Source organism: Heterocephalus glaber, unplaced genomic scaffold, assembly GCF_053883595.1.
Source record: "Heterocephalus glaber isolate CG9 unplaced genomic scaffold, H.glaber_assembly_v1.0 deba00001429, whole genome shotgun sequence".
NCBI classification, from domain to species: domain Eukaryota; kingdom Metazoa; phylum Chordata; class Mammalia; order Rodentia; family Bathyergidae; genus Heterocephalus; species Heterocephalus glaber.
In genome coordinates, this window is record NW_028258294.1 from 26,474,109 (window position 1) to 26,501,843 (window position 27,735).

At 34.4% G+C, this 27,735-nt stretch overlaps 1 protein-coding gene across 3 annotated transcripts in view; it reads right to left on the reverse strand.

Annotated features, from left to right (window-relative positions):
* Positions 1–27,735, reverse strand: part of Arhgap20 (Rho GTPase activating protein 20) — a 125,462-nt gene that overhangs the window by 85,096 nt on the left and 12,631 nt on the right. For all 3 annotated transcript variants that reach the window (XM_004856526.4, XM_004856525.4, XM_021237792.2), the window contains exon 2: positions 25,441–25,523. In XM_004856526.4, the coding sequence (XP_004856583.1) occupies positions 25,441–25,523 (83 nt within the window). The remainder of the gene's footprint in view (positions 1–25,440; positions 25,524–27,735) is intronic.

Consider the following 27,735-nt stretch of genomic DNA (forward strand, 5'->3'; position numbering starts at 1 on the left):
GGCAAAGGGGAAGAGGAAGTGGGAGGGGTATGGAAAAGGAAGGAAGGAAAGGGAATAAAAATGAGAAAAGGAAAAAATGGAAACAAAGTCTTTGTCAATAGGGAAGGGTGGAGAGGTTGAAGGGAGGGCAGGGACATGCGGGGGGGGGGGGATAAGGGCCAAGATATATTATGTAAAGGGACAAATTCCCAATAATGAATGCCTGAATATTGTATACCTAAAATGTACCAATTAATGAAAAAAACTACACTTAAAATGTATTTCTGAATTGCATGACTCTGACATGTTTATCTGAGTACAATGGAGATATGTTTTAGTGTATTTTATTATGGAAATGAGGGGAAGGGTGAGATTATAACCTTGTATTTTTGCCTCTTAATATAGCCTGATTAGGATTTACAAGTGATAATTAAGAGACCTATAATGTGATCTATTTTTTTTTTTTTTCCTTCTCAGTACCAGGGATCGAATTTAGGACCTTGTGGTTGATTGGCAGGCGCAGCACCGCTGAGCTACATCCCCAGCCCTAAGGTTTCTAATATGATCTAAACAATAGGACAAACAGAATCTGAGAATTAATCTGCTGCTGCTTCTTTTGTATGAACACTTCATTTTCAACTGGGTTTGTGAAACCATTTCTGAAAGACAAATGGGGGTTTTAGGACCTTAATCATTTTTTACGAAAGCTAGAAAACAGCTTTTATGAGCCTAAGGCACAGTAATATCTTTTAATGTTTATTACTAAGGCTTATTTTAAATATGAATTCACTTTTAGGTTCAGTTTTATAGGTGCTGTTGCTTCAAGTAAATAAAAAATTCCCCTAAAATTTGGACACCTAGAAATATCTATGTTTATAAGAATTAGAGATTATGATGACTAATACTAGACAGTATTTGGATAACCTCAAAGCCTAGTACAGTAACAAAAACACAGTCATGAATTAATTGTTGAATAACCAAATATAATTTACCTTTCAAAGTCCATTCCAAATGCCATTTCTCTCATTAAAAGTTTCTTTCAATTTGGTTTGTGACCAGAATACTGGAAAAACTTAAGTTCACAAACTGAGGTATCACTTGCATGTTGAAGAAAATAAATGACGGTAAATTAGAGAATGGAGACCATCAAGAAGTTATTGTAGTCATCTTAGGCAACAAATGTTACATATTCAAGTTTACAGTGAGAAATAGGAAAGATAGAAGAAAACACACTTAGAGGTATTAAAAACATAGTTAAAAATTATAAATTAATTAGTTGTAGCAGTATGATAAATATAAAACTGACCAAGAGAAAAAGAGCCTCATTGCCCAATGTTTATTCATTTTATTTTTCATCTAACATATCTGCTGAACCTCTATATGTGTTGGCATTGGGTTAAACGGTGATGACATGGAACAAAAAAACCCCTTATTTTCTACCTTTGTGAAACTTGGAGTACTAGTTGCTGAGTTCAATTTCTAGCAGAGGTTGGAAACTGACGCTCATAGTCATATTTTTTTTGGCCCATACGGAGTTCTCAAAAACACTTGATTTTGAATACTCAGTTTACTATATTGCCCCTACCACATTTTTACTTCGTTTACTATATCTCCCTGAATCTTAAAAGCATTTTTGATTCTTGCCTGGTGTTGCTTTTTAAAAAAAACTAGCTTAATTTTAGTTATTTTATAAAATTATGATAATTACGTAAACAAATTTCCATTTTGATAATTTTAAAGTGTATATTCCAGTCTCATTTACTACTTTCACAATTTTTGCAACCATTACCACTGTCTATTCCCTGAATATTTTTATCATCCCTAAAGGAAAACATATATTAAGCAATCACTCCCCATCAATCCTGACCTTGGCCCTCAGCTCCTGGCAACAACTAAATTTCCCTGTTTCTATGGATTTGCCTATCCTGAATATTTTATAACATACAATATGTCCTTTTTTTCACATAACATAATATTTTCAGGGTTCATCCATGTTGTAGCATTCTTAGTTCTTCATTCCTTTTTATTGTCAACTAGTATTTTATTGAATGGATGTATACTACATTTATTTACTCATTCATTAGTTGATGGACATTTGAGTTGTTTTCACCTTTTGGCTATTGTTAATAGTGTTGTCATAAAAATATGTGTATGCTTTTTTGTTTGAGCATCTGTTTCCAATTCTTTTGAGGCTATATCCAACAGTAGAACTGCTGAATCATATGTAATTCTATGGTTTACTTACTGAAAAACCACCAAAATGTTTATCACAGTGGCTTTAGCAGTTTACATTTCTACCAGCAATGTATGAAAATACTACTTTTAACTCTTCTTTCTTTTTTTACCTCACATAAAATCACTTATGTTTTAAGGATATACTAACTAAAAAACAAAATATCTTAACTCTAGGTCTTCATAATCTTTCCTACAATTAATTTGTAATGAATTGCCAACTGGTCCCTGCTTTGTTGCTCTCTCTTTTCTCCAATCTATACTACTCCCTTCTATCAAATTAATCTTGATTCACAGCACCAATGATCTTAGCAGAAATACTGTCTAATCAGTGTCAAACCTTTTTTCCTGGGCCACAATGAGTGAGGACGAATTGTCTTGGGCCACATATAAAATAAAATGCATACGAGTAAAAATACTTCCTTTTTTATTATAACACTAAAAAATAAAAAAGAAAGCAAGTGGTCCATGGACCACAGTTTGGATGTGCCTGGAACAGCCTAGCAAATCCTAGCATCTATTTTATCCTACCTAGTTCTATCAATTAAGAACTCTATTGTTTGTTTAAGGAATAACTGAGTCTTAGAGAATTAGGCTAGAAGTAAAGTGGAACAAAAGATATGACAATTGAAGGTATAAAGCCATAGTTAACACCAATTTATATGGTTTATAAGATATTCATGGCTATCTTGAATATTTTGGCATTAAAACCACATTATTTGGAAATCTAGTCTAAAAGCAATTATGTGTTACATTGATGGAGTAAAACATAAGAAAGTATTGTTAGTTCTCAAAAGTTATCCTGATACAAATCACAGGCAAATTACCAAAAAATTACATATAGTGATTATATCCTGATATGGCAGTATACAAAATGTATTATAATTCCACTTTCAAACCAACTTCAACGACTAAAGTTTGAATTGTTTCTTAGATTATGAGAACAAAGCTTAGTGATGATGTTAATACAAGGATCAAAATGTACTTAGGCAGGATAAGGACTTGGTAGTACAGATGGGACAAATGGCTAAATAAACTGTGAACCAGGTCTTAAAAGCAAGATATGTATACAGGAGCACTTTTAAATTATTACCAAAATGCTAATCAGAATAGGCAGCATATGTGATATACTGAGATCAACACTCTTGCATCAATTATGATGCTAATAATTCAAAGACTAAGGAAACATTTAAAGACCAAGAAAAACAATCATTAAATAAACACAGAACTTAGCAAGATGGAAAAGGGTGTGAAGGTCAGAGATGGATACTAATAAAGAGTGAGATTCACACACAAAGAAATACTAATTTCAAAGAAGGGAGTAAACTACATAACTTTTTCATAGCCTTGACACAAAAGTTGTTCAATATCTGTTAGGAACTCATTTAGTACATGGCATTTGACAAGATATTACAAGTGCAGAGAGAACAAACTCTTACGGGAACTGTTTCTGAGGACTTGAATACAATCATGCAAACCCCTTATCAGAGAAAAAACCCAAACAAATCTTCAAATTGCCCAGTGAAAATGGCAACTTTTCAAGAAGAACATCTCTATTTCATTATGAATGGATGAATAGAAACAGATCCCAACTAAGGACTAGAGCAAACTATAAACCAACTGAGTCACTTTTATGGGGCCTGTTCATTATTCATTATCAACCAAGTAAAGCTGATTTTGGTCATCCTGAATTAGAGAACAATGCTGAACATATTCCAACAAATGTAGGATATTTAAATGTGTAGTGATTACAACGTGATATGATCACATACAGGTATTTGTTTAGTGATTTAACAATGAACCGAGTTACTAACATGCTTCCCAGACATTCCAATATCTTTAGTGCTTTGGCTCAGGTAATAACTATATAACATACATTAAAAGGAACAAAAGAATTATACCTGATTGAGATTAATTCTATCTATAACTTCAGGATCTGCTGAAGTTAAAATATCAACTAATAACATTTTCTTTTTTATTTAGAGGTGAGGTCTTGCTGTGTTGCCCAGGCTGGTCTAGAACTCCTGGGCTCAAGTGATCCTCAATCTTTATCCCCCTACAGGCACATACCATTTTGCCAGGCTAAAAATTCTAATTGGAAAATTAAGAAATATCATATCTACAAATTACAAAGTCTTTAAGACAGTATACTCCTGGTAGTGACCTGAGCTGTCTACTATCTCTAGCTCATTTATGCCTGTGGCTATATTTAGGTTAATACATACATGAGGTGATTCTATCCAGTTGACTTATGGCTAACAGAGCAATGTTGGCATGGATGGAAAACCTTACTCTCCTGCACAGTACTACCTACACAGTACATTTCAGGACAAGGAAGAACAACATAATGAATGTAGTAGTCCCTTCTGATCCATGGTTTTACTATTCATGGTTTGTTACCTGGTCCAAAGATATTAAAAGGAAAATTTCAGAAATAAGTGGTTTCTAAACTTCACATTAGGTGTCACTCTGAGTAGTGGATATAATCTTACTCCCTTCCATTCTGTCCTATCTGGGATGTGAAATCATTCTTTTGTCTAGTATATCCATGCAATATACTGTTTATCCTTAGTCTTGGTTATTAGATTGACTGTTGCTTGTGTTCAAGTAACCCTTGCTATCTCACAATGCCTACATCATTCATCTCATCACACAGGCATTATAACACCTCATATAGTCACTAGACGGCGATACATAAGTATAGTAAAATAGGTATTTTGAGAGATTGCATTTACATAGCTTTCATTATGGTATGTTGCTATAATTATTCTATGACTATTATTAATCTCTTACTGTGCCTAATTCATAAGTTAAACTTTATCACTGGTATGAATATATAGGAATAAATACTGTATGGTGTTCCATACAGTTTCAGGCATCCACTGGGCGGGGAGGGGGTCTTGGAAAATATTCCCCTCAGATAATAGGGAACTACTATATTAAGACTTTTTAAAAAAAAAAAATCACAGGAATGAACTGACTGAAGTTTCTTAGAGGAAAAAAAAACCTCATTAGAGGTTTTGAAATGAACTTATGGGCATATTCTTGTTTTTGATAAGTTTTAAATGCATCAGTTACTTAGACTCTTGGTAAGCAATTTAGAACAGCAATTTGTGAAGATCATTTCCATTTGTCAGAGCCAAAACAGATTGCATGTAGCCGTGGAGCTGAAAAATATATTTGATTTTTGGTAAAACTTGTGAGTCTACAGCTTTCTGATCAACCATGCACTGCTCTGTAATCTTGTATCTCTCTCTCTGTGTCAAAGACCTCACCTTCATGTAGGTGTCTGGGTTTCTGCAGCTGCTACTTCTTGAAGTAAGAATCAGTGAGATGTTTTGGGGATTTTCACGCTGCTATTATGGAGATCTCCAGGGGCCTGATAAGAATAATTCTAACTGGTACTTACGAATAAATGATTCTAATTTGGTTTCATGTTAACACCAAATTTTAAGTAACTGATTCTGCAAGGCCACTAATTTGTTCAAAACTATATCCAATTTCTGGAAAAATTATCAAAAAAGATATCAAATAAAACTGAGAACATATAAAAGAAGTTTAAATCCAAGGAAGTTCTAATAAAATGGTCCTGGCCATTATAGAACTAACTGCAAAGATCTACCAGCATTCTCTCACTATAACAGATAAAAACAGACTTAATAAGAACATAAAAGCATTTCATAACTAGAGGATATATTTTCTTGTATTCTAGAAAATTCTCCTCCAGTCCCAAGAATGTATCTGGAAAAAAGTCAGAATATGTGATTTGACAGCTATTTCATTTTTTAAACTAATATTTTAAAACTGCCTTATATTTTAAAGACCTGAATAAGTACCAAAAAGCCAGGAATGTTTTTGTTTCAATGTCTGGGACTGAACAATGTGCCTGTCTACCAAACACAAATGTGCGTGCGTGTGTGTGTGTGTGTGTGCGTGCACGGGTGCACCTGTGCGCATGCATGTGCAAATCCTTGATAACTGAGAATTAAGCAGTTAATAAGACACTATTATTATGATCCTAGATAAAGGAACAGACTCCTAAGTCACACACCATGATATGAAATGCTTTTTAAATTAGTAAACCTTTGATGTTAACTTGCAATATGTTTTAGGTCTCTGATAAAAGCACCCCAAAATTCAAATGGTATCTGAGATTTCTGGATAGTTTAGCATTAAAATTCATTTATTCTAAATAGACTATAAGCAGTAACATATTAAAAAGATGATTTAGTTTTAGATCAAGCTGCCTTAACATATCTCAAAAGTTTCAGAAAAGCTTTGCTGAGAAATCTAATTTTGACATTCACCATTTGAAACATTAAAATTTAACACACTTTCAATTTTGAAACAAAACTAATCCCAAGCACTAAAAAAGAGTTTAAAGTAGGATGTATTCAACCTATACTGTCAACACATGTGCTAAGAGATTTTTAAACAGTAAAGAGAAACAATTCATATTTACTACTGTATAAGAAATTGTCTATTTTCTAATTACTAATCCTTTTCACCTTATACTGTCACCACTGGTGCAAATATCTAAATGGAATATGATATAATAATAGAGTATATTTAAAAAGCTTCAAATTTTAAGTAACTCTTTTTATCCTGCACAACCTTACCATCTTTCATTTCATTTGTCACCCAAACAGGAAACAAAACAAAAATCCTCTCAACTGACCAGGCAAATGTTGACTGCCATCAATCTGTATTGAAAAATTGTAATTAGGTATAAAAATGTTATACTGTTAAAAAAAATTTAGAAATCTGCAAGTGTCCTTCCAGGCAACTAGGTGGTAAAAGTGGGAAGAAGAGGGCTAGGTAGGGAGGAAGACAAGAGATCAAAAAAGTTTCACAGAAGAGTCAGCAAAGATTTGAGTCTAAGAACTATGTTTTAGACAAAAGAGAAAAACTGTAGCATTAAAATATCAAGTGATTTGCTGAAGGTAACAATATTACATATCACAAAGTCACACCTGGAACAATGCTATCCTAATGTCCAAAGCAAGGAGCTTTTCAATCAGGCGTAAACTTTTGAATAAAAGTAGTAGTTCTACTTTTACTTATAGTAAATGATTTTGCCTACTTTTTCCATTTCTATGGTTGGAACTGGTTGCAAATTTTAAAAACAATTATTTGCTAAAAGGACGCTAAAGAGGGGAAAAATACTACAGTTTAGTTTTAATATATTACTAGATCTTTTTCTTCTTTAAACATAGAAACCTATATGAAACCTTAAAAAATTATCTTATCCCTGATATATTAGTGGTATCTGACTTGTACTATGAGCTATAATTACTGGACTGCATATATACTCTATTAATGTGCTACTTAGCAGTGAATTATGTAGTTTATCTTATGTTTTCTACTTTGTGTCTTGGTGCCATGTTTTCCCAACTGAATGGACAGCTCATGGTGGGCATTTTAACTACAGTGTGTAGCACAGTGAGATCTACGTCTTATTTCTGATTCTTTGATTCTAGAACTGTGGCTAGTCAGAGGACTCAAACATTTGCAGAAAGAATACCTAACCAGAAGTGTCCTAAGTTTCATTTCTATTTACAAAAGTAAAGGAGAAATCACTCTATTTTGATCATTCAGAAACCAAAGTCAAACCCTAAAATTACTTTGGTTTAGAACTGTGGTCATCTTAACTGGTGTTTTTGGCCATACTAGGGATTGAATCAAGAGCCTTTACACTGAACCACATCCCCAGCCCCTTTTTTATTTTGATTCTGGGTCTCACTAAATTGCTCAGTTGTCCAGACTAGGCTCACACTTGCAATCTTCTTGTCTCACCCTCCAAGAGGCTGACGTGCCAACACACCTGGTATTACAAGCCAACATATGCCATCACACCTGGCTGGTCCTAACATTTTTCAGTTGCAGTTGGGGTTATAGGCAGGGTAAGAGAGATTACTCTCTTTTGGCTGATGATACCACAGTTCCAGTGCACCAGTATAACACAGGGCAAAGAAAGTAACTAACTCTCCTGGTGGGGGCACACCTACTACCTTTAGGATAGTAGTTGCATCTGTATACCCATGCCAATCTACTTCTGGAATTCTAAATAAAATTAAAAGAGGAAAGAAAGAATTCTGGAAAGATGAATTTTGACTGCATGCAATTTAGTCCATAGTGGCAGGACTTCTTGAATGATCGAAGTATTCTGAAGTGAGAAAATCCTAAAGGGTATCAGAAATAAATTAAGTCAATTGTTTTTCTTGTTCAAACTAATAGACTAACTCAGACTTAGGCCATTCAAAGACTTGGGCTATGTACACTATACAAAAGCATGAGATAAGATGCCCAACTTGGTGTTGGAATTTTAAAATTTTCATGCAAGACAAATATTTCAAGTTTTCTTTTCATAAAGTAGAATTTGGTATATATATATGTACTCAACAAATTATCTCCTGAACTAAAATCCAAAATGAATTGAAGAAAATAAAGAAATGGGCGGATACTGACCAGACTGGTTTCTGGCATTCCCGTCCACTCGCAAGAAGAAATTTTATTATTTTATCCGAAAAAAAAAAAAAAAGAAAAAGAAAATAAAGAAATGTTAAAGTACTCACCCACTGGACATCAGTCATCATCAGTCATGGGGGACCATATTAAAGCATCATATTAAGTCTTTTCATCATTTTCAAATGTGTTTTTTCTCATGTCATGTTTAAATTATCAAGAGATTCACAGTGATTGCACACTCAGGTTAAATCATAAGTGTCTTAATTCTGTTTTACTGACTTTTAAAAAGTAATAAAGGGATACTTATAAATAACTGGTAATACATGTTAAAGCGTGAAACCAACATATTCAAATCTATACAAAATAAAAACTGACAGCTCAAATAAAATCCAAACCACATTTTAAGCCATTTTTCATATAGCTAGAATGACCTCATTCCTTTAGCAAAGTAGAAAGCATGCACTGCATATGTGGTGGTGAAGCTGAGCAAATACACATATGGTCTGATTTATTTGCAGCCTCTGAAAACTTCAGTGCTATAAAGTAGTTTCTCTGACCATTCAGAAGTGCTGAAGTAACATTCCGTTAGAGGGACCTTGCTGGAAAGAGGTTAGTGAGAAAATGCTCTACCAAATTATTTCCAATAAAATTATAATGTACATCAATTCCAGAGGGTTTTGAATCCAGGAGTTGAGAGATTTGAAAATAAATCTTTAAGTAAAACACAATTAACTTTGAGTGGAAGTTTCATTCTCATTCTTCAGAATTCAACTGGTTATCTTCAGGGAGAACTAGTATTACACAAAAAAAGAGCCATAGTAACTGCATGTGAGTTAACCTAGACTTACTTTTCTCCCTCTCTTCCTCTCTACCCAGGAAACTAAGTAGACAGCTTTATGAAAGAGAAGAAAACAAAAGTGGAGTGGCAAGCAAGCTTTCTTCTAGTCTGGAACCAGCACCTAATGTTTAAAATAACAGCAGACCCAACCAGGGTCCCTGCCTTCACGGAATTTATAATTTATTGACTAGCATATGTGAAGTGATTAGAGAACAGAATATTTACACTAGATGGTACCAACTACAAGTACAGTATAGTAGGAAGAGTCATTGTATTATAATAAAGGAGTGCTAGGCCAAAATTAAGTGAAATAAAGTTTATTTCTAGGTTATCAATTATTAGAATTGAAATATTGTATGGAGAAACAGGAGTAATATTCACTGTAGTACATGAATTACAGTTGGATTAATTGGGTTTTGGATTGAACACAATGATTTAAGTTCCACAAGGTCAAAGTTTTCTGTCTTGTTCACTGCTACATTACTAGAAGTAATATAGCCTGGTGATAAGAAATACTCAATATTTGCTAAATGAATTATGATGATGATGTCTATCTTCTTAGGGCCTCAAAAAAAAAGTCCTTTATAGACAATCATGGATATCTTCTGAAGGATCTGATATTGTCAGAGTTAGCGACCAAGGAAGATGCAGGCCTCTGAAGTGGCTGAGAGTGCCTGTCTCTAAAACATCACTATTTGATTTGGTGCCTTACAGCTGAGTGGAACTCCTTAGGATTGGCAATGAGAAGACTGAGAAAGAGAGAAAAGAAGAAGTCCTAATTTATAAATGAGATTTCCTAAGGGTATATGAATTTTTTTTTTTGGTACCTAGGATCGAACTTGGGACCTTGCACTTGCGAGGCAGGCGCCAGAACCACTGAGCTAAATCCCCAGCCCTATGTGAATGTTTTTATTTCTGTTAGCATCCAGCATTGCCCTAATAACTTGCTGTGAGAGGTTAACAAGTGTCTCAGACTATCCAGACTTCCCCGACTATCCTACCCTAATTATTCTCTTAATTACTTTTCTACTTTCTCATATTAGATACTTCTAATATTCCTAATCAGAATATAAATTCCATGAAAGCAGGAGCCTTACAACTGTATACTGAAAAACATCTGGAAAAGTGCCTGATACATAGACGTCACTAAAATATTTGTTAAATTAGCAATTGCCAGGAATAGTTTTAGGGGACAAATGAGACAGACAAACTGTCTATTCCTTCTAGAACCCAGATTTTGTGAAAGCCTAATATACAATATAGTTCAGCATCACAAATCCAAAATTCTCCCATCCAAGTACTAACCAGGCCTGACCCTGCTTAGCTTCCAAGATCAGATGAGATTTGACATGTTCAAGGTGGTGTGGCCATAGACCACAAATTCAAAAATCTAAAATTCAAAATGCCCCCCAAATCTGAAAGTTTTTGAGTACCAACATGATGCACAAGTGGAAAATTTCACACCTGATTCATACAAAAGGTAGCAGTCAAAACATAAGTGCATTAAATATCTTTAGGCTTTGTATGTAAGGCATATATGAAACATAAGTAAATTCTGTGTTTATTGGCCCATCCTCAAGATAACTTATTATGAATGTGCATATATTCCAAATATGAAAAGAGCCTGAAATCCAAACCACTTCCAGTCTGAAGTATTTCAGACAAAAGATATTTGACTTGTATTAGGAAAAAGGGCTTTGAGTCAAACATCAGATGAAATAATTTATCTCCCTATGTTTCAGAGCTTTTACTATGCAAGTATACTATTAAAAACTGATGAAGATCCTTTTTTCTTATTAACTAAACATTTGTCAGGAGTAGTTTACTACTTACACTGATCATGCACTGAGAAATGCAGTTCTGTGCCTTGCACCTAGGGAGTGCCATCTAGTCTGCATTGGCTGTGATGCTGCCATTAAGGGAAGATTCCCACATCTACACTTGGGCCAGCATGTCAAATAGCCATTGAGATGACTGGAATGATAATCAGGATTCTCAAAGGAATATAGAAAGTAAGCGTTAAAGAGATTAAATTCAAAGTTCCAGCCATCCCTCCTCACCTGGATATTCTTCCTCCACTATCATGGTTGTCCACATTTGGAGTCTTCAGGAAATGCATTAAAACAGTTTCTTGTTACCTGCTTCTTACTTGTTTCTAACTTCTTCCAAAGGTAAAATACTCTTCAGAGGAGTTATCACTAGAATTCCACTCATGTGTGGTCGTTTTACAAAGTCAGTTCACTAATGAGTTCAAGAAAAGTTATAATTTTGAAGATTAAAGGGAGTGAAGGTCTCTTGGAGATTTATTTTATTAAGAAAAGCAAGAGTTAATAGCCATTTAATTTTTTTCAGTCCTTGGTCCTGTAAGATGTGAGTTAATTTATTATTTTAGTTATGACTAATACAGTTCTAAGATTCTGAAAAGGTCATAGAAGAGAAATAGAAATTTAGGTTTGAGTTATCAGGAAAAGAGAATAGGAAACCTGGCTATAACATAGTCACTGGCCATTGAGGCAAATACTGAAAGAAATGATTGCTACATGTGTGGTGAGAGATATAACTTAAATGAAAATCATCATGGGAATTCAGTGTGAGGAGTGGGGTGAGCTTGGAAAGGGGAGATAGAAAGGCCTAGCCAGAAAAAGTACTACCAGGTGTTAAGCTGAACTGAGCCTAGAAGTAATTACCTAAGTAGAGATGTAGAAGGGAATATATTAACACAAAGAGAGACAAACAGATCTTAGATATTCCTAAGGCTGAAGTGTGTGGATAGAGTGGTAGGAGATAAAAATTAAGAGCATAAATTTAGGAGTCAGACAGATCCCTGTTTGCAACCTTTTTCTACCATTTCAAGATTCTGAGACTTCATACAGTTGTATCAGCCCTTTAAATTGCATTTAACCAGTCTGTCAGATATAAGTTTTAATGTTTGCCTCTCAGGTTTCTTAAAATAGTATAGTTCCTATATCCTTATTAAAACAAAAACTAGAACATATATTTAAAAGTAGCTGCAGAGAGACTGCTCCTACTGGGAAACAGCAAGTAACAATTTATGCCTAGCAAAAGGAAGAACTACCAATTTCATCTCTTTCACTGCCTTTCAGTGGGAGGGAAAGCAGATCAAAAAAGTAAGGCTAAAAAACATTCTTATTTATAGGGCAGAATTAAACCTAAGTTCACATGATACAAATATAGTGAATCATAGATATATTGTCTAGCAAGACTTCATTTCTCTTCCAAGAATTAAGATTTAGTCCATGTCTACAACATCTAAGACTTAGGCTGTGTTATTTATTGCTTTTGTCTTAGGCTACCAGAGCCTACAGTAATTCTCTAGATACCTAGTAACACCAAAGAGTCCTGGAAATATCTTCCTAATGTGGCTAAGGAATTAACTATACATCTCATTCCCTGGCTTTACTCACCTGGCTATATTTTAATCACTCAAAAAGAGAATCACTTAGAGAATTTTAATCACTTAGAGAATGACTTAGAACAGTGTCAAATTTTAGCTTATACCAGAACCACACACAGGGCTTGTTAAAGCACAGAATGTGCTTACTACTCCTGGAATTTTTGATTCAATATGGGGCAAGATTCTATTATGGGCATTTCTAACATGTTGTCTTATCATGCTGATACTTCTGGTGCCATGATGGCACTTTGAGGACCACTATTCTAGGTTTTTATTTTGACAGAATGATGTATCTTCTAGTTCCCCAAGGGGTGAGTTAGAAGAGGCCACTATCACTGGCCTAACAGACAATTGTGAGAATGAGAGCGAAATAAATAAATAATAACACAGTAAGGCAATGATTGAAAAGGAAGAATTGCTTTTCAACCAGTTTTGGAAACGGACTGAACCGCCAGGTCTAACTCAGGGGCAGGGCAACTTTTGTTCATATTACTTTTCATTAGATCCTGGAGACACCGAGCCAGTTTATCCAGCCCATTTCTACTTGTAACCCCTGAAATCTTACCAGAGATTTCTGCAGTAGGCTTCAACCTCCTGCTCAGTGTATGACACAAGCCTGAGAAAAACACCAAGAGACAGAACTAAGAGAGACAGAGAAATCGGGGAGCCAGGATGACTAATGCCGGTGCAACCAACAAAGGTGCTGGTCAGTCCAAGCCACTGATATTTTTGGTAATCAATTGGGGTAAAGGTGAGCTATGTGCAAGTACAGGACTATGAGTAAAGATGTGCGGTCCATGCAATTTCTATGGAAATGAATGTAAGCAAGGCTCATAAAGGACAAGACAAAGACTTCTCCAAGTAGGAAAAGAATAGACAAAATATATGGTTGTAATTAGAACACTGTCCTTCTAGTAAGAAGGTTTTAATTGTGGGAACAGAATTTGGATGAGAGTTACCCTGATGCTTCAACCTGATTCACTTCTGTAAGCAAGCCAGTTGTGTGGTTAACTCTTTACAGCCTACGCTGCTTACAGCCTGCTTTATGCATAATCAATACTGTGGTCTCCTGCACATTTCTAATAGCTCTACCCTACCTCCTACATAAAGATGGAATATTATTCCCAGGAGCAAGCTACCAAGATCATTCTCAGAGCTGGAAAAGGTTATACATTTCCCGGTGCTCGATTTCAATGTCTTAAAAAAACAAATAGGCACTGTTGCTATTCTCTTTATAAATGTCCTATGTTTGATTATGTTGGTCTCTTTTTCATCCATTCTCTTATTTTTAAGGATAGATGTAAGAAGAAATATTGAGGGTAGAGTGAGGGCAGTAAAACCTGTACCCTAGCCATTTCTAACATTCCCTGCCAAGTAACTTAGGCATTCAAACTCTCTCATTCTTAGGCTCCTCATTCATAAAATAAAAAGGCTGGTGGAGAAATATGAATACCTTAGAAATGTTTATCCAATTCTAAAAGCCAATGAGATCTATAACTGACTCTACATTCCCTCACTAGCACAAAAAGAAAAACATCTTCATCTGAAATAAGGAGACAATAAAAACTTTAAATTCTAATTGCATTTGTAATTAACCTTTAAAACTGTATAGTTTGATGTAGTAGCTTATAGACAAAAATAGAACATTTTCATTATCCCAGAAACTACTACTTGTCAGTATGGCTTTAGTGGTTTAACCAAAAAAGAGTAAAGGATTCTTTTTCCTTGTCCACCGAGGCACATTTCTTCCCTCCACTTCATGACCACCACCAATAAAAATTCTGATACCATTGAAATATTGCCTTTTAGAGTTAAAACCACAGCTATGGATCAGACAGATGTAATTTTATAATAAAATTCAATTTCTAGAAAAGGCAATGATTTGTTTTGCCAAGGAATGAGTTCTTGAGGAGTATAATAACTTCAAAAAAGCTTGAAAATAATACAGAAGAAGCTCAATATACCTAGAACATTTTAGGTATGATTCCGATTTTAAGCTAAATAATAATTATGCCTGTTATGCCATGTAGATGAACCACAAATATTAACCAATATCTTAACCACAAAATATTAGTCAATATCTTTACCCCTTGTATTCCTGGGTTTTTACCTATAGTTTTAAAAGACCTTTTTACACTATGTGGAAAGTTCTATGTGTTACATCTTCATTCTTTCTACAGGCAGTATTGCTTAATAATGTGGATTCTGGTATCAAACAGACCTGATTTTAAATCTTGGCTGTCACTTACTAAGTTGTGTACCTTAACCTTCACACTCCACTAGTCCAAATTTTTCTAACCTACAAATGGAGACCATTAAGACAGCCTATCTCATACACTGTTGAAGTTAAAATGAAGAAACATATTTTAGAGCACTTAACAGAAAATGCACAAAAAGGTAAGTTAAAGATATCGAAAATTATGCAAAATTCAATTCTTGCCTAACTAACAGGATATCTGATGGATACCATAATATCAACTCACAGATTACTGTCTTATTGCAAGAAGGAAAAAAAAACTATAAAAGAAAGTATATCCTGGGCCGAGGATTTAGCTCAGTGGTTCTGCCACCTGCCTCAAAAGAAAGGATATCCAGTCAACTTAGCCAGTGGAAAAACTTGAGATTATGTGCCTCCTGGAATGAAGTGATATAAAATGTTCTGTATCATCTACAAAGCATTCTTGTACATAATGATTACCTGAATAAAACTGAGCATGAAGACTAAACATCCAGCCTATAATAACTCTAAAATAAACAAAGGAATAAGTTAGTTAAATGATAACACACAGGAATATCATACAGTTTCAGAATATGGGCTGCGGCAATCAGCCTCCAAGTCAGCATGCCACCATAATGTGCCCACTGATGTTTATACTTGTGTATTCCAGCCCATTCCTATACCAGAAGTTGGTCCTTGTAACTAACAGTGTATGGCAGAAGTGACAGTATTAGGTAGTAAAAGATCCAGTAGCTTTCATCTTGGGTCAGTGTGTGCAAGTATGTGTGTGTCTTTCTCTTGGATTACTTATTGTGGGGGAAGTTGGCAGCTGTGTTCTTAGTAACCCTATGGAAAATTCACATGGCAAAAAACTGAATCTTGTCAACAGTCACATGAGTGACCATTCTTGGAATTGGTTCCTTCAGCTTCAGTCAAACCTTCATATAACTGCAGTGCCAGTTGACATCTAGACTACACCCTCAGGAGATATCCTCACCCAGCTAAACAGGTGAATTTTTCATCCTCAATAATAAAATAAATAATAAATATTAATATTTATTTAATAATATTTATTAAAATTTATTATTAAATAATAAATGTTTTCAGTTGTTAAGTTTGGGATAACTTGGTACACAGAAGTAGATATCTAATATTGACTATTCTGTAGATAAAACCATATTTTAGGACTAGTCTCTTAAAAATCCAGTGAAAGAGCTTTAGAGAAAAGTTACACAGAGCATTCTACATTATAAGAGAATAAAGAAATTTAAGACCCAAATGCAACTGTGAACCTTAATTTGAGTCCTGCCTTTAAAAAAAAATAGCTACTAAGAAATAACTATTAGTTTGAATAGAAACATGTATTAGATATTAAGGAAATTATGTCAGTTTTCTTAGATGCGATAATGGTTTTTGTTGTACAGAAGAATGCTACACAGTTTTAGGAGTTTTGCTGAAGTATTTTGGAGTAGGAACTATATGTGCAATTTAATTTCAAACAGCTCAGAAAAATGAGAAAATCTAGATGAACAAATAAAATAAATATGGCAAATGTCAATGATTATACATAAAATATAGGTAGGGTATATGAGTGTTTACTGTATTATTCTATAAACTTTTCTTTGTATTTAAAAATTTTCCCTAATTAAAATTTTACAAAAATAATTGAATGCCATCTTCAAACTAGAGTTATCTCTAATTGTCATTAGAGCAAAATAATTCCGGTCCAGGGAAAACTTAGTACATGTTTCTACAGTATTGATTTCAGAAGTTCGTACAGTTCTAAACAAATATATCATAGGACCACTCTTGAACCAGTAGTTCTACTTAAAAGTTATCCCATCTGTCCAATGTTTCTAGAGGCTAAATTATAAAAACTTGTTACTGATTCCTTCAACTTCTTTTCCTGTCTTTATCTTTTTTCTTTTAATAAAAAGCTACTAAGCCCAAGAGGAATTAGTTCATTTCAGTATCCAGGTGTAAAAACATAACCATAAGCTCATTTTTATATAATAAATGAAAAAGTGTGTTTATCTGAAACACAAGGGGAAAAGAAACAGAAGGAGAAAATCCAATCCAGAGGACAAGAAATTCATACTCAGAAGTTAACTGAAAAAGACCCTTTAAAGCCAATGAGTTGAATTCCAAGTTTAGTAAAATTTTATTTCTTACTATAATTCTGGTATGGAAATATTACCTGGGTATAGTACCCAGTTTAAGAAAAATTCAGTGATATTCACATCATTAATACATCCAAGTAATACTTTAAAAATTACATAGCAGAAAGAGAAGTTTAACATTTATTTCACAAATATTACTACAAATTCTGTAGATATTAAAAGGATAAAAGAATGCTGTAGTATGAAGGAATATATGGCTATAAATTTGACAGCTTAGATGAAATGGAAAAAATCCTTGAACTACATAAACTACCACAGCCTACTCAAAAGAAGTAACCAAACTGTACACATGATCATATCACTTCTACAAAACACAGACAACCCAAAATTCCAGGTCTAAATAGCTGCTCAGGCAAATTCTACTGAACAGGAAAAGAAGAGAAAAGAAGAGAAGAGAAGAGAGGTGAGAGGGGAGGGGAGAGGAGGGGAAGAGGGGAGAGAAAAAGACAAAGACAAAGACAAAGACTAATAGTTCTACACACTCTTTCAGAAAATTGAAGAGAATATTTCCAAACTTATTCATAGGGGCTAACATTACCTTAATACCCAAACTAAAGATATTATGGGTAGAGAAAACTACAGATAAATATATTTTATGAATACAGTGGCAAATATTCTAAAGATACCTTTCAGCAAATTGAATTCAACAATGTATGGTGTAGAACTGCTTTAACATTTAAAAAAATAATTTGCATAGTACTAATTGAAAAAGCATATGTCATTTCAATAGATACTGATGGTGAAAAAGCACTTAACAAAATTCAGTATTTATTTATGATAAAAAGTTGTAGGTCTCTTTTTTTTTACTGATATCAGGAATAAAACAAAGATATCTAACTACCAGTATTTGTCTTCACCACTGCTGAAGATTCGGCAACAAAAGGAAATAAAGGCTAAATACACTATAAAGAAGAAATAAAACTATCCTTGTTCGCAGAAGACTTGGTTAAATCTATGTAGGGAGTTTAATGGAACCTACAAAAACCATCTACTAAAGCTAATAAATAAATTTAGCAAAATTTCAGGATAAGACCAATATAGAAAAACCAACTGTATTTCTTTATATATGCAACAAACACTTGAAAAATGAAATGAAAATACTTACAATACTTAGGGTAGATACGACAAAAGATGTAAAATACAAAAACTGCAAGTTACACAACACCACTGAAAAATATGAAAGAAGACATAATAACAGAGAACTGTATCTTATTCATGTTTTGGGATACTCAGTATCATGATAATATAAATTCTACCATAATGATCTACAGACTCAGTGCAATTCCAATCAAAATCCTACTAAGTAATTTGCAGAAACAGAATATGTATTCTAATTATAATATAATTAAATAATAACTGAAAGACATTGGGAAAGTGGTCAAACACATGGAAATTAACGTAAATGAAAACCTAACATATCCAAATTTGTTGAATGCAGGTAAAACAGAGCTTAGAAAAAGTTTCATATGCTGCACAGGTGCACAAGCAATAGCCAGAGGCCTGCCCATATTCCATCCATAAGTGTGTACAGATCTCAGCAAGAAGCCCGTGTAGGCCAAAGCGGCCTGGCTGTGGGCAGGTCCTAGCCAGGGCCCCACCCTGACCCAGCAGCTCCAACTCACAAGCCCAGCCAAAGGCCCGCCTGGAAAAGAGCTGCACAGGCGCAAAGGCAACACCCAGAGGCCCACCCCAATACCATCAGTAAGTGCATGCAGACCCCAATCAGAAGCCCACCCAGACAACAGGTCAGCTCAGGGATCCAGAGGCCACTATTCTGGACCCAGGAAATGGCATAGGGGTGAGCAGCAGAGAAAAGGCCTCTCGGTAGTTGCTGAGAACTGAAGGCCACTGGGTGAGCAAAGAGTCGCCTCAATAAAGGCGCAGCAGGCTGCATCTGTTGAAATGAGAAGACACTTGAACAAGTATCAAAATCAGACTTCCAGATCACGTAAGGCAACCCCAAGGGGCAACAAGATGGAACAATTTGATACTCAACCACTTAGACTCCCTGAACTGGCAACAAAAGAGGATCTAGAAAAAATAAAATCAGAAATTATTCCTCAGATAACAACAGAGATTGTTATCCATACTGCAAGACATGATTAATAACTCTAGAACAGACACAGATAAAAAACTAGAGGAGCTGAGGAACATGATGGAAACCCAACACAGGAAACAAATGGAATCCAAAAAACAGATGCAAACATAATTCCAGGAGATTAAAAACTCCATTGAAAGTTTATGAAGCAGAATAAGCCAATGTGAGGACAGAATTTCAGATATAGAAGACAGGATTGCAATTAGTGACCAGGAAAAGAAAAATTTCTTAAAAATAGTAAGGGACCAGGAGAAATCAATCCAGCAGCTACTAGATGATGCAAAGAAGAATAATATAAGACTGATCAGAGTCAATGAAGAAACAGGAGAGTGTGCAAAGGGCATGAAAAAACTGTTCACGGAAGTGATTTCAGAAAACTTCCCAAGCAGGGGAAAGAACTTGACATACAGATAAGTGAAGCATATAAGACTCCAACTAGCCATGATAAAAAAAAAATACTATAATAGTTAAGATTCCAGAAACCCAACAGAATAACAAAATTCTACAAGTAGTTAGAGAAAAGAAAATTACATAGAAAGGAAAGCCCATCAGAATCACAGCAGACTTCTCAACACAAACCCTCAAGGCAAGAAAAGCCTGGAGTGAAGTATTTCAAGCCCTAAAAGAAAACAACCTCCAACCCAGACTGATGTACCCTGCAAAATTATCTTTCAAAATTGATGGAGAAATAAAATACTTCCATGACAAAGAGCACCTAAGGAACTTCACGAATACCAAACCAGCAATCCAAAAAATTTTAGACAATATCCTAGGAAAAGACGAGAATCACAACCCCAGGAAGCCCAACAGAATGAATCCATCAGGCATGACAAGAAATTAAATGCAACGGGGGAGAATCTAACAAAAAGTTTTGGCAAGGACAAGTCAATGCATACCAGTTATAACCATCAATGTTAATGGTCTCAATTCACCAATCAAAAGAAAGAGACTGGCAGAATGGGTCAAAAAGAAAGATCCAACAATATGCTGCATACAAAGACACTTAATTCAAACAGAAACTCAGGCTGAAAGTTATAGGGTGGAAAACCATACTCCATGTGACAGTAACCTGAAAAAAAGCAGGAGTAGCTATCCTCTTTGCAGATCAAGTAGATTTCAAACCCACACTGATTAAGAGAGACAAAGAAGGACACTATATCCTTGTAAAGGGAACAATCCAAGAGGAAGAGATGACAATCATAAATACATATGCACCAAATACTAGTGCACCCAACTATATAAAACAAATACTAATGGACATGAAAAATCAAATAAGCGCTAAAAAGATTGGGAGTCTCAAGTCAATAATCTAAGTTTTCATTTTAAGAACCTAGGAAAAGAAGAAATAAAATTCAAATTATGTAAATGGAAAGAAATAAAGTTAGCAAAAGTGACTAAACTATGCTAAAATAAACTAAGAAAAAACAGGAAAAACTATATGAAGCATTTTCAAACAATGGACAACTAACTGGAATATGGAACAGTGATCCTTAAAAGAAGGGAAATAAGGAATCCTGCCTACAGAGAGATTTCACTCCATGCTATAGGAAGGAGGAAGCCAAACTGAGCCCAGCTTGAGGAGAAATGCTGTGAATTCAGAGAATATGGCTAGCATTCGCAAAGCAGTGTCAAGCAAAGAACTTGTTTCAGGCCAGACCTAGAAATATAATTATATAGGAAAAATGAATTTATACTACAGACTAGCTTGCTTCCAGATTCTGTATCTTTCATCTTTTTTATATCCCAATAGCTATGGTCTTCAAAGAATCTCTCTACAAGGGTAACATGTAGTTTTATTTCTGCTTTTATTACTGCCATCACCAGTAATAATAAATAACCTACATATATACTACATATATAATTACATGGATATATATATATACCACACATACACATGCACATAATATGTGTGTTATGCATAACTGATTATGTGCTAGAGACTATAAGAATTCTATATATATAAAACTCATTTAGTCCTCCTTGAAATCCTATGAGCTGGTGTTAATATTACTCTGGCTAAAAGCCCTTAGCCAAGGTCACATAGTAAAGGATACACTAGAATTCAGGCAGCACACTGGTTCCAGAGTTTATGGTTTTAGATACTATAACAAACTCCTTTTGTTTGTATAATGCAAAGATCATTCCATCAGGACCAGAAACCTGATTCTACTTCCATTTCTGACACTAATCAATTGTGTGACCTAGGGGAAATCTCTGACTCAATTTCTGCTATAAGATGAGCCAGGTTGAATGATCCAGTTCTATTTACACAATGCTGGGATGACAAAGTAGGTGCTTTTTCTTAACAGATATATTACTAGATGAGTGGGGGGCTTTGAAGTTTGAAAATGAAGTGTATCTAAGAGAAAGGAGGAAGGTAGTGAGTAAAAAATACGTTAGTCTTCTAAACACCTTCTCATTTTATATTCTACCATGCAAGCATTATGATTCTTATTTTAAAGAGGAAAACACTGAGACTCAGAAATTGAGATACTTATCTAAGGTCACACAAATAATCAGGATGGAAAACAAACATCTGAATGCAAGCAAAACCCAAGCATATACTACTATGCCATAATGCTTGTCTCTGGTGCCACCTTTCCTCTCTTCTCAGCAGCAGTAAGCAAAGATTTAAAAGTACATACCACAAAGTCTTGCAGAAAGCACAAATACAATACATTATTTTATAGATGAATATGGAGACAAATGATACCAACTTTAAAATGGTAATATATTGTTATCTAAAACAAAAGTGGATATTTTTTGTGCAAGTTCTACAATGTGGCTGAGTACCATATCAGAACTATGAATTTCTGGAGGGAACATATGTATGACCTGAATTCATTTCTAAATAAACAATGAGGAAATACCACAAAAATGTCAATATATGTGATACTTCTAGAATATATATGAGTTCTATGGCACTGCGTCACATAAAATTACTTCCTAACAATAACTCAGAATCATTTTGTTAAAAGGAATCTCCAGTTTTCCTGAGCAAGAATTTCACAAACTAGTAGGCAAGGAAGTCTCCTATATTGGCTACTTAAAGGAGGGCAGGACAGTCAGAAACTATTGTGTTAACTTACTAAACTCCTCTTTTGGTTAAGAAATAGAGCCACTCATTCATTCACAAATTCATGCAATGAATATAATAATTCAGTACCAAGTAGGTATGAGAATTATTTTACGAATAAACTGGTGCTAGAATACTAAGAGGGAATAGCATATAAGTGCTATGATTAAAAGATATATAGGGTGCTATAGGAGCATGAATGGTATTTATGGAGAGTTAGAGGAGTTCCTGAGAGAAGTAATATTTGAAGGAAGACAAGAGTGTGGTGTGTTGAGGAGTCTTTTGATTTATTGAATTTCAACAATCATAATTATATACCTATAGAATTAGAAGGATTTTAACAAATAATAGTTCAATGCTCTCATTTTACTTTTTAAAAAACTGAGCCCTTTAATACATATGTCCTCCTTAACAAGAGCAAAGTGAGGTCATAGTTAAACACAGAACTGAACACTACTGTGTTGAATAAAAGCAGCTGAGTGTAATCCAGTTGTAACCATTCATCTTAGAAAACTCCTAATCTTTGTAGTGTGAAAGATGTTATCTGCTATAACAGGTAATATGATGAATACTTAGAGATCACCTCCAGCTGATTTTAATGATGTCTATATATTGTTAAAATCTGTACCTGCCTGTCCTTTGTACTTTATGGGTCTGACAAAGAACACTGAAGACAAAACTGTTTAACACATAAATGCAGTTAATTCATCAGTTCATCTAAGTCTTTCTTCTTTAAATCCAGCCTGTTCACGAAATTTTAACAAAACTGAGATGCAGGAGCGTTATATAAAAGGATTCTTTTAAATCCCCTGCAGATGTTAGCTAAACTTTGAATGAAAGCTTTATCATTTAGAAGTTTTTAATCACTAAGTAACAAATTAACTATGGTAAACAGTAGAAATAGAGTGTACTACAAAGCCAAAGCAAAGCTACAAGATGACTGAATACCATACCAGAACCAGAATTTCTGTATGAGTGTAATTCAAGAAATACGAAATGCCAATATATAAAACACTCTTTCTTTGCTGTCTGCATCCAAATGGCATACAAATCTTTTGCAGGATAGATTCCATGTTTCATGTCAAGCGATGGTAAGGATCTCTATAATCGTTACTAGGATTTTGCTTTGTAAAGTTCTACTTGAAATGGATATTGGACCACAGAGCTTTTTTTTTACATTTCTGGTATATTACTGGAAAACAAATATCTAACTATAAAATTTGCATTATTTTTGACAACTTTGAAAATAGAAGTATATCACTTAATGAAACAATTCACTATAAGATTCCTTAAAATAGCATGTTCATTAATAATAAAAACCTGAACTTTTCAGGAACATGTATTACATAAAGGTGGACAAAATGCAGGACTTTTTGAATGTTTATTGTAACAGGATTTGATCTCCAATTAAAAAAAATTTAGTATTTAAGTGTATAAAAATATCTTGTATTTATATATAAAATAGCTGGGTTGTAGGCATAGATAATTATGTACAGGTTTTTTTTCCCCTTCACAAATATGTCACACATGACATATTCAAAAACTATGTAGTCATTACACAATTCTTTGCTGTATGCTCTGAGCTTTATATGTTGCTTAGCACTTCTGGCCACTGTTCACCAAATTACTGATAAAAACTCAATGCTCCACAAAACCCCAAAGTGCCCTCTTTAGATTTGTACTACCTCGTTGGTAACCACTGGTATATAATGACCTAAGTATCTTGGTAAGTTTCAGTGCCTACATCACTGATGGCGAACCTTTTAGAGATTTCAATGATACAAAATGTCCACTGTGGCACACGTGCCATTGATTCTCCAACACTAACCTACATGCATACTATTATAGGTTCTTGCCTTAGGGGGAAGGAGGTATGCTGATCCCTGAGCTAAGGCTAAAGTTTCTTTGATATAAGGACTACCTTTAACTGAAAAACTTAGTATACTTGCAAACTAGAAGCTTCACCTAACACTATATATGTTTTAAAGAAGTAGTCAATAAAGTTATCTTTACACATACAGTAGAGAATTAAAGACAGTTGTACTGATAATTCTGCCTCTGCTCTTTATCCACCTCCCCTAAAAAATACTTTCCCCTGCATTTTCTAGGTAATCAAGGACAAACTGACAAGATAACCATTCTTTTATGCACACTATTGCCAAGATACACTGAAGCAAATAATGCAAAAGTCATTTATATATGACACTTAAATGTACTGTTACATTTTTATTTGGTAGAATATTTCCCTAATTAGACTTTGAGTAGGCATCTATTAAAAGCAGTTTACATTTCCTGATCAAACCAATGACTAAAGTGTATGTCTTTTGGATACTCTCGGAAAGAATACTGAATCTGAGAATTGGAAAGATAGATATTTTAATCAATTTCACTTACTAGAATTAGGATATATAATTTCTTTTTGGCACTGAAAAACTTTCTTATGTCCAATAGATTTTATGTTTAATTAATACATACCCATTTAATTTCTACACATTATTTAGCCTGTTTTTTCACTTCAGTTTTCACTAGTTAGCCAATAACCTAAAAGAAATTAACATTTCATTTTTAAAACAATCTTGATATGGTTATCTTTATATTTAATACTGGTATAAAAATTTACCTCATTCACACACAGAAATCACTTTGTAACAGAAAAACAGCAAATTTTTGTGCATAATTGAACATTTTCAGTATTGTGACTTAGCTGTTCCTACAAATTTTTGACAATATGTGGAACCTGCAAGTTTGTGTACTATGTGATATTCACTTTTGAATCAGTTTTAAACATAAGTCATATTTTCTATTATTAAACAGAGAATTCTAGTGCTGATAAACAACCCCCATGCATAAAAATACATGATCTGGAAAACTCTCCATAGTACAGTAGTATAAAATTCTGACACATACTAAATGTATATACAGAGCTTTGCACTTACCTGGTACTAGGCTGTTTTTGGAGGGCTTTATCCAGGATAAGAGATGGAGCACTCCTCCTCCTTTCTGCTAGTGTTTTCATTTTCTATTGAGAAAAAAAAAAATCAAAATGAAGACCACATGGCTTGTAAGAGAAGCAAATGCTGATTTTTCAATTCAATAAGTTTTGTTATTGCCTATCAAGGAGATTATAATTTAATTATGGCTATAACACTACACTATATAAAACAGGATAATAAATGTTAAAAAGAGGCATAGCTAGTGCTTTTTATGATCACAGAATAAAGAGATTAAAGGTTGACTACAGAAAAAAGCACCATCATAACCATTACTACTGCTTACAATGTGTCAGGTTCTAGAATGAAAGGTGGACATCAATTATCTTGTTCATATCCACAAATATCATTAGGGTAGGTACAGTACTACTATCTTTATTTCACAGGCAGGATAGTCCCAAACTGAGCTTCAAAGAAAGAAAACTTAGGTCAAGTACAGGGGAGCCAGTTAAAGCAAAATCAACGGTGACGAGATTCTTACATAAACATATAACTTTTAAATTTTGTTTTAAATTTAAATACCCATTTTGTAATTATTCAAAAAAGATATTTTCTGTAATTTAAAAAATCTTTTTCTTCTCTTTTAGGTGATATATAAATGTAAGATAAACTAGATACTTCAGATATTTTGTTTCCAATGTCCTAAACTTTACGGTAAATGAGGTTTTATTCAACTTGAATCATCCAGATAATTATTCTCTAAATTCAATCTTACATATCTAACAGCACTAGATATAGCCAGAGGGCCTACTTCGAGACAGACAGTAAAATTAACAATATAGTCACAATCACAAATAGTCATGAATGAAGTTCAAAGCCATTCTTCCCTATCTTACCCTATCCTATGAGACTCAGAGGTCTCACCCATTGCCTAAGGGTCCAGGCCAGCCATGCTTCGGAAGTGAATGTTGCTCTAATAGGAACCATATAAAACTAACTAGCAGGCTCAGTGTCAGCATCCCATTACATGATTCACAAAGGGACTGTTTCTTATCTAGTAGAATAAAAGATAGATCCTAGAATAGGACTCAATGAAGAATCATCCAGTGGGACAGAGATGCTGTACACTTCCATGGCACAATTCTTACCTCACGAATTCATCAGGTTCCCAGGATCTCTCCCAAATGATTGCTGTCAGTACTATTTTGGCCTCAGTTAGTGTTCTTCTCAATGATCCTTTGGCTTACATGTCCACAAATCTTACTATATCCCCATATCTCTCAGCAGCAAAGATAATTATATAAAATAAGTATATAAAACATTAACAAAGGACAGAAAACAAATGGGTTAAGAAAGAGACTATCAAAAACTTTAATTGGGGGCCGGGGATTTAGCTCAGTGGTTCCGTTGCTTGCCTTGCAAGCGGCAAGGACCCGAGTTCAATCCCTGGTACCAAAAAAAAAAAAAAAACTTTAATCGGGGGTACTAACTATGAACCAGCTTTAGGCCCCAAGTTACTTGTACAAAATTTTTTTGCATGTGTATTTGGTGCTTTCCTTACAGAGAAATAGTCACAGTTGCTGTCAGATTCCCCAAAGAATATAACCCCTCTCAAAAATAATGATTTCAATAACCTAGTTTATATACTATGCTTTTCCAGCTTCATCTCACTGTTTTCATAAAGCACATCCCTTAGCAACATAACCTTCAGGAATCTAACATACTGAGGCTGGTATGATTACAGAGGTTGTTGGGGAAAGGAAATCTGGGAGAGAATATTTACACTGCAAGGTATGGCATTATCCACGTGAAGACCCTCAACACTGGAAGACTGAATTGATTTTAGCAAGATGGGAGGCAGTTTGTTCATATGTACCAAGCTATCTTCCAGATTTATGCAGGATTCTGTTTCATGTTCCGGCCTGGGCTTGATTCCTACTCCTTATTGTTATTCCTTTTGTTTAGGAACCACTTATTTCTTTAAAATTTGAAAGGGGGCCAAATTCTGTTAGCTTTACTTCAGCCCCTTACCCTCCATTTTGACCTTGAAGGTCTGTCTAATCTATCTTGTGGGGGCCATTCCTGGACCTATCTGAGCAGCTTTATGTATGCTTCCCCTAAATCTCTGATAACATTGTCAGTAAGGCCAAGACACTAAATGACATCTTCATTAACACATGATTTCAAATGCTGGAATACTTGGCATTCAGGTTTACAAAAAATTGAGAAAGGGCTCAAAGGACGGCTATACAATGATTAAATCTGAGAAAAGCAAAGCCTGTGGGAAAAAGTTAAAACGAC